This window comes from Bos indicus, chromosome 3 (assembly GCF_029378745.1).
Source record: "Bos indicus isolate NIAB-ARS_2022 breed Sahiwal x Tharparkar chromosome 3, NIAB-ARS_B.indTharparkar_mat_pri_1.0, whole genome shotgun sequence".
NCBI classification, from domain to species: domain Eukaryota; kingdom Metazoa; phylum Chordata; class Mammalia; order Artiodactyla; family Bovidae; genus Bos; species Bos indicus.
In genome coordinates this window covers 93,863,133-93,871,553 of record NC_091762.1, presented here as the reverse complement: position 1 = coordinate 93,871,553, position 8,421 = coordinate 93,863,133, and the positions used below count along the sequence as shown (strand labels likewise).

The following is an 8,421-nucleotide window of genomic DNA, read 5'->3' as shown; positions in this document are numbered from 1 at the left end:
GCACTTAAGAACTTAAGATGCTTTTGAACTGTGGTGTTGGACAAGACTCTTGAATGTCCCTTGGACTACAAGGAGATCCAACCAGTCCATCCTAAAGGAAATCAGTCCTGAATAGTCATTGGAAAGACTGATGCTGAAGCTGAAACTCCAATACTTTGGCCACCTGAAGCGAAGAGCTGACTCATTTGAAAAGACCCTGATGCTGGGAAAGATTGAAGGCGGGAGGATGAGATGGTTGGATGCGATCGTGGACTCAACGGACATGAGTTTGAGTAAACTCCTGGAGGCCTAGCGTGCTGCAGTTCACGGGGTCGCCAAGAGTGGGACAGGACTGAGCGACAGAACTGAACTGAGCTACAGTTATTGGAAATAAGAACAAAAGTATGAGCAGGGAAATGAAAAGCTGAGGCAAGGGTGGACCCTAGTGGAGAGAACCATGAGAAGTTAGGGCATTGGAGGTATAATCTAAAGTAACTGAAATGATCAAGAATTATGATAATGGTAATTAATGACAATGAACCAGAAGCACAGCGATCTGTAGGTTACCGAAACGAGTGACTGCTCTAGTCTCCTAACAGGAGTTTTATTTTTAAAGCTCTGGTTATTTGAGCAAGTACAGCTCCCTTAAAAGCCTGGGAGAACGAAAAGCCACAGAACCAAAGCTGTGCAGGAGCTTTTGTCGGGACTCCTCCGCCGAGACTGCGCAGTGAGAGCGGAGGCGGGGCCAATCGTGGGCTCGCGGGCGAGGGCGGGGCCTTGGGGGCGGAGTCTGAGCTCCGGGTTGGGCTGCGGCTGCGGCTGCTGCACTTCCAGCTTCTGAGGCCAGGAGGCCGAGGCCTGGGCCCAGCCCGGAGCCGCCGCTCGTCGGAGCCTCCTGGAGCCCCCGCGCAGGCTCAGCCTGGGGGCGGGCTTAGGCCCGGCCCGCCGCGGAACCCAGGACAGAGGCTGCATGCCCGAGGACCAGGCCGGCGCAGCCATGGTGAGAGAGCGAGGCCTGCCTGACCCGCGGCCGCCCGCCACCCTGGCCCCCGCGGGCCTGCCCTCCCCAACTCTGATGCCCCGTCTGCTCCTGCCTTTACCTCCCTTTCTTGTTACCTACCCCTGACTGATCCGCTCCTTCTTTCCCTTGTGCCCCGGCCACCTGCTGGGGTAACACCCCCCCCCCCCAACCCCCCCTGCATCTCTCTCCACTCGGTGCCATTCCCCCTTTTTTTAAATCACCCCCCAGTGACAGCCTCTTTAGCGTTCCCCTTTGCCTCCCCCTCCTCGTCCTTTAATCCGACCTTCCTTTTCTCCTCTATGGTTTTGCCTTGTTCTCTCTTTTGGGATCTCTACACCTTCCTTCGGTTTCCTCCCTCTTTTTTGCTCCTGCTCCTTTTTTTCGCTACTTGCCCCTTTCATCATTTTATCTCCTCTCCGTATCCTTTCTCCCCTTCGTCCTCCACCATCCACATTTCCTTTCCCCCTTATTGGATGTCCTCTCTTCCGCGCTCTCACAGCTGTCCCCATTTCCTTCTACGGGATTCAAGGGTCTAAGCAGGAACAATTTGAGGGCGGTTGCTTCCCAGGAGCTGTTGGGCGGGCAGATAGGGAGCCGGAGGCTTTCTTCTTCCTTTTCTTCTTTGTCGAGGGAAGGGAGTAGATTGGAGAGAGCTTGCAAGCCTGATTACCTAATGTCTTTGCAAAAACTGAGTGATAATGTGTTTGGAGCGGCGGAGTGAGACGTGGGATGCGGGCCGACATGCATACTATGGCCTTATGAGATATCTAGCTTTTTGATAGAAGTAACTTAAAATGTTTTAAATCGAATAGTTATTTTGAGCATCTTTTAATGTGGAAGTATAGTTTGGGAAAATAAAAAATATTTATTTACAGGCTTTTTTTGTTACTCAGAACAAATGGTTTGTTTTTGTTTGGAGACTGAGACCAGGGCATCTGGAGACGGAAAATCAGCTTGGCAGTCAGTTTGTGACAGTCTCCTTAGTACCTCTATTATCTTCATTTATTTTACCCTCTCTGCTTTTAGTTGGGAGAGCCTTACATTTGCAGATTTTCTCTCTCCTTCCTGTTTGAAGCTTCAGTGGGTCTTTCATTGAGTTGGGTTACACATGGTTTGCAGTTCATTTGATTAATCCGTTGCTCCAGCATATACAGCAATCTAAATTTCGGTCTCTGGGAGGAATAAGACATTCTAATAAAAACAAAGTCCTGGTAATTATGTTCTCCTAGGAGGATAGTCAGTTTCTGTTTTTTTCCCTGTTTTTTGAAGAGTGGTTCAAAGTTACTTAATTTGTGAACTTTGTCTAACTCACTGACTCTGCATTTTTAGGTGGTCATTCTCCAGTGTCTGCCTGCACAACAACCCTTCACATTCACAACCCATCACACAGCTATTGTATGTTAATCTGTTTCTTCCCCTGAAATGTGAGTTCTACACAGTTACTCTGCCTTACTCCTGTTATTCCCAGTGCCCAGGCCAAGTAGGTGCTTGAAATGATTTCACTTTATGGTCTCATTTTTCCTATCTGACAAATGTGATCTTGAACTGAAATTTGAGAAAACTAGTGGACTACTCAGAAAGAGTGAGTTTGAGATTCTTGTTTTTGGTGCAGAAAGGAAATTTATTAAGATGGGACCTTTTCAGAATAAAGAGCTGGTCCCAACAAATACACCAAGTGGCTAGATTTTTGAAAATGTTAGCTTTCCCACAGAGAGTGAATATATGAGTACAGAGAGAGAAGTGATAAACTCCTTTTTGGGGGTTTAGGATCCAAGTGTTCCATTTGAGCTGGGCTTGAAAAGTGAATAGGGTTCATATAGATCATTTTGGGTAGGGGAAGAATGTTGTGAATGTGAATAGGATTCACATAATGAGGATGTATTGTAGGTAGTAGGATTACTTTTATGTGGCATGAAGAATGCAGGAATGAGGCTAGAATTAGATATATTAGACATGGTTATGGTTTAGACTTTGTCTCCAACTAACTGGATTTTTCCTTGTTAAAATACATACGCACAGTGTAAAAGTATTTATGTATGGGAGAGTGGAAGAGAAGGCAAAAGTTTAGCTTGTTTTGAGCTAAAAATTATTTGTAGAGGCTATTTAAAAAAAAATTTCCTTGTGTAATAGGTGTAACAGGCACTCAATAAATAGAATCAAATATTATTATAAAGCTTTGTGTTTGACATTTTTCAAAATGTTCATTGTTAGGTTGTGTTTTGAATAGTTGATGTGTCTAAGATGGGTTCTCAAATTTTATCATGAATCAGAATTACCTGGAGGGCTTGTGGTCTGCCACTTCTAGAGTTTGATTTATTAGGTCTGGAGTAGGACCTGAGAGTTTGCATTTCTAACAAGTACCATGTCATGCTGGTGTTCCTGATCTATAAGCTATATTTTTGAGAACCACTGGTTTAAGATGTAGTCCTTTTTATTCATTTAACAGTTTTTGGACTGCCATTGACTGGTGACATTGAAGATATTGCAAGTAATAAAACGGATGTGGTCTCTGCTTTTTTGTTTGTTTTGTCTGTGGACAGTATAGCATCAAGCAAAAAGAGTAATTATAAATGTGAAGAGTGCTAAAAAAGGAAAAGTGGCAGGATCATGATATGGGAAAGTTAGGGATGGCTTCCCAGAGGGTCTTACTTTTAGGAGAAACCTAAGGGACTGAATGACAGGAGTTGAGTTGTGTTGCAGAAAACCTGTTTAGAAGGAATAGCATATGTAAATGACCTAGTACTGTCTCTTGCCTGCTTAACTGCGTATCCTGGAGTTCTCAGCTCAAGAAAGTCAGGGAAACCCCAACTCCCCTGCCTACTCATCAAAACAAAACAAAAACACTGTGAAGTCACACACTTGCGTTTTGTAAGTCTCTTTGATAGAATACACATCAATTGTAATTTTATATTTCTTGCTATGATTTTTCAGTTAATATCTGTCTCTGCCTTCAGACTATAAAAATCATTGATACAGAAGTGACTTGACTAGCTTCTAAGGGCCAGGTGATGTTCTAGGCATTGTGGTTAAAGTGGTTTAAAAAAAAAAGACAATAAACAAATATATTATGAGAATAGTTGTAAATGCTAAGAAGAAATAAATCAGAGTAAGGTATAAAATTAAATATATTTGTGTGTGGAACTATTTCAAATGATATGGTTAGGCAGCAGCATTAATAGCTGCTATTTACTGAACATGACTGTGTATAAGACCTGTTTTGTGTCTCATATTGTGTCTTTAACACCTAAATAGCTCCTGATGTATAACATGTGCTTAATAAATGTTTGTTGAATGGATGGCTGACTTTGGGAAGGATCAGAAAGTCAGGTAGACTTTGGTGAGAAAGACCATTTCAGTTGGAGTTTTACCTTTTGAGGGTTTATTGGATAAGAGTTTGAGAAGGAAAGCTTCTTGGCAAAGGGACTGACTTGAGCACAGAAGCTGAAACGAAGGAGGCATGTTGTATGTGGGGAAATGCCTGCCGACGGGTTCATTCCCTGGTCCTGGAAGATCCCACATGCCGCAGAGCAGCTAAGCCCGTGCACCACAACTGTTACGGCTGTGCTCCAAAGCCGGGAAGCTGGAACACCGAAGCCCACAGGCCCTAGAGCCTGTGCTCTGCGCAAGAGAAGCCACGGCAATGAGACGCCTACGCACTGGCAACTAGAGAGTAGCCCCTGCTTGCTGCAACTAGAGAAAAATAAAAGCCCTTGCAGCAACAAAGACCCACATATTCAAAAATAAAAATTAATTAATTTTAAAAAATACATAAGAACTGACTTTTAACCTTAAATTAGGAATTCTTGCTTTTTTGTACTTTAACAATCAGTAGGTCTTTTTTTAAAAATTAATTTTTATTTGACTATAGTTGATTTACAATATTGTTAGTTTCTGCTGTACAGCAAAGTTATACATACGCATATATCCACTCTTCTTTAGATTCCTTTCCTATATAGTTCCCTGTGTTATACAGTAGGTCCTTATTAGTTAACTTTTTTTTATAGTAGTGTGCATATGTCATTGGAGAAGGAAATGGCAACCCACTCCAGTGTTCTTGCCTGGAAAATCCCAGGGACGGGGGAGCCTGGTGGGCTGCCGTCTGTGGGGTCGCACAGAGTCAGACACGACTGAAGCGATTTAGCAGCAGCAGTGCATATGTCAATCCTAATCTCCTAATTTACCCCTCTCCCTTTCCCTGATGGCAACCATCAGATTGTTCTCAGTATCTGTGACTCTATTTCTGTTTTATAAAGAAGTTCATATATACCATTTTTTAAGATTACTTGAGCACTATCATATGAAATTTGTCCTTCTCTGTCTGGCTTATTTCACTCAGTATGACAATCTCTAGGTCCAGCCAGGTTGCTGCAAATGGCATTATTTAGTTATTTTTTTATGGTTGAGTAATATTGCTTTGTATATGTATAATACATATTGTATGTGTATTGTACATATAAAGATATAAAAATATCTTCTTTATTCATCTGTCCATGGACACTTAGGTTGCTTCCATGTTCTGGCTATTGTAAATAGCGCTGCAGTGAACATTGTGGTGCGTGTGCCTTTTTGAATTATAGTTTTCTCCAGATATATGCCAAAGAGTGAGATTGTTGGGTTATATGGCAACACTATTTTTAGTTTTTTAAGGAACCTCCAGTCTGTTTTCTATGACTGTACCAATTTACATTCCCACCAACAGTGTAGGAGGGTTTTTCTTTTCTCCACACCCTTTCCACCATTTACTGTTTGTAGATTTTTTGATGATGGCTCTTCTGATTGGTGTGAGATGATACCTCATCGTGGTTTTGATTTCCATTTCTCTAATAATTAGCGATGTTGAACATCTTTTCATGTGCTTTTTGGCCATCTGTGTGTCTTGTTTGGAGACATGTATGTTTAGATCTTCCATCTGTTTTTTGATTAGATTGTTTGATTTTTTTTTTAATATTGAGCTGCATGAGCTCTTTGTATATTTTGGAGGTTAATCCTTTGTCAGTTATTTTGTTTTGCTTTTGGTTTCCTTGGTTGTGCAAAAGCTTTTAAGTTTAATTAGGTCCTATTTGCTTATTTTTGTTTTGATTTTCATTACTCTGAGCGGTGGATAAGTAAAAATTAGTAGGTTTTTCTAATTTTTCTATTTTTTTTCTAAATGACAAAATAAAAAGAATGCTTCCAGGCTGCTGCTTACAAGCTTGTCTCCACAAATAAAACATTGGAAGTATGGATATTGCAGTAATGCTAGTCACTTAGTTGTGTCCGACTCTTTGCAACCCCATGGACTGTAGCCCTCCAGGCTCCTCTATCCACGAGATTCTCCCGGCAAGAATACTGGGATAGATTGCCATTTCCTTCTCCAGGGGATCTGCCTGACCCAGGGATCGAACCTGGGTCTTCCACATTGTAGACGGATTCTTTACCATCTGAGCCATCAGGAAGTATGGTTAGTTTACTTCTAATATTGAAAATCCAAATTGGATAGAATTATCATCACATTTCTTTTTTTAATACTTAAAAATACTGAAATATCTTGATGTACCATTTAAGAGTCCTGATAAGATAAATGCACTCATTTACTCCTATTTTGTCATCACAACTTAGGTTTCCTGTCTTTGTTTTACCAACAATTCATTATAAGAATAAAAATAATTTAAAATTCCTGTATTGTTCAGTGTGTAACAATTGAGTGTCTGTAATATAATGAGCCAGTTTCCTAATTTCCACTAATTCACACATGTTCAGTAGATCAATTTTTGGATACTTTCAAACTATTCTATTTTCAAAGGAGAATATTTTAAGTAATTTTTTTATGATATGGTAAAAAAAAATACACAAATCAGTGTCTATTTGTGTATAACTGAGTCACCTTGCTGTACGGCAGAGATTGGTACACCACTGTAAATCAACTATACTTCAATTAAATAAAACTTAAAAAAATACAAAGCAAAATATCAATGTTGAATTTAATGATTGAGTCATCCTTGAATTAGGAAATTTTGGCTGGAACACTACTTTTTTCATAGATTCTAAAGCTAACCCTTAAAAACACACAATGAATAAATAGCAGAAATAGTCATTATTTGAGGTGGAATAAAAGATATTTTTAATGCTAGTAATTAATAGAGGAAAATGTTAAGACAAAGTTCTTGAATGCTGGAACATTTATTTAGAGAGCATGATCTCACACATTTAGTGAGCACACAGTATCAGATGATGTACTAATTAATCTTCACAATTCCATGCGGTTGTGATGTTTTCTCATGGCACAGTTAAGAAAACTGAGACTTAGAGAAATCAGGCAATTATGGTCATATACCAAATAAGTGACTGAACAGGATTCAAGCACAGGTTTGTCTGATCCCTAAGTCTGTGCTATTTCAAACACCTTCCCTGGACTCAGATTTTCAGAATCTAAACTGAATTCATGCATTTAAAATATTTGTACTATTGTTTCCATTTTAAGAGTAATTTAATATTGAGAGAAAATCGGTCAAAGAGTGTGTATAATCTTATGGTTCTTGATCTGTCTTGCCAAATCACTTTCTGCAGAGCATTTGTAGAGTGTCAGATGTTGGTGGCATTCTGTCTTTAGCATTTAGATACCTTTTTCATGTTGAAAAGCTTGAGACACATGACAGGAATATACTTTTAGAACACAGTAATTAGGGGGAAAAGCCCCAGAGGCTGGTGGGAATCATTATTCTAGTAGCATCTGTTGGGCATTGAAAGTGTACATTTCAAGATATTATTGTGTACAGAGCATCCTTGGTATGCATGTGAATTTGTGGATTCTTCATTCCACATAAGAAACTAGAGTTTAGGGCCCACTGGTTTACAGTGGTCTTACAGGGCTGTTGCGGCCACTCAGATTGTACTGCACAACACAGGTAGCAACTGTACCTGTGGCCAGCAGTGGGTCTACAAATATCTGTATCCTGTGTACTTGGCAGCATAAATCACATAGTGGGAGTCCAGCAAATAGTTCTGCGCAGTATACGAGGATTCTTAAGGTCTAATTCTTTAATGCACTAATCATTTTATGAGAAAAAGTCTTTGCATTTTATGTTCAGGCATACTGAGCACACATACTGTTTATCATGCCTTTAGTTTTGCTTAGACTCTTCCTTTAGCCTGGAACGCTGTCTGCTTGACTAACTTTCAGGTTCCCTTTAAGCCCTCCCTCTGTGAAGCCTTCATTTGCCCTCAGGTAGCCTTGGGCTCCTCCTCTTCCTATGCCTTCCTTGTACATTATATGTGCTTTGGGTATGGAAATTACTGTATGGTGTTAGTATTTTTAGTGAGGCTGGCTGTCTCTCCAGATTATGAGCGTTCTGTGGGTAAGTACAGTATTGTGTTTTTTTCAGCTTCATGTCTTAAACAGTTGGCATAATTCCTGAGACTGAAAGAATGTGAGTACTCTGTAG

The 8,421-nt window shown here is 40.5% G+C and overlaps 1 protein-coding gene across 3 annotated transcripts in view; it reads left to right on the top strand.

Annotated features, from left to right (window-relative positions):
• The first annotated feature begins 767 nt into the window (after positions 1-767).
• Positions 768-8,421, top strand: part of ZYG11B (zyg-11 family member B, cell cycle regulator) — a 74,704-nt gene continuing 67,050 nt past the window's right edge. For 2 of the 3 annotated variants that reach the window (XM_019957464.2, XM_019957463.2), the window contains exon 1: positions 779-979. In XM_019957464.2, the coding sequence (XP_019813023.2) occupies positions 950-979 (30 nt within the window). In that variant the 5' untranslated portion in view covers positions 779-949. Of the gene's footprint in view, positions 980-8,421 lie in introns of all 3 variants that reach the window. The other variant, XM_019957465.2, reaches the window with a different exon arrangement.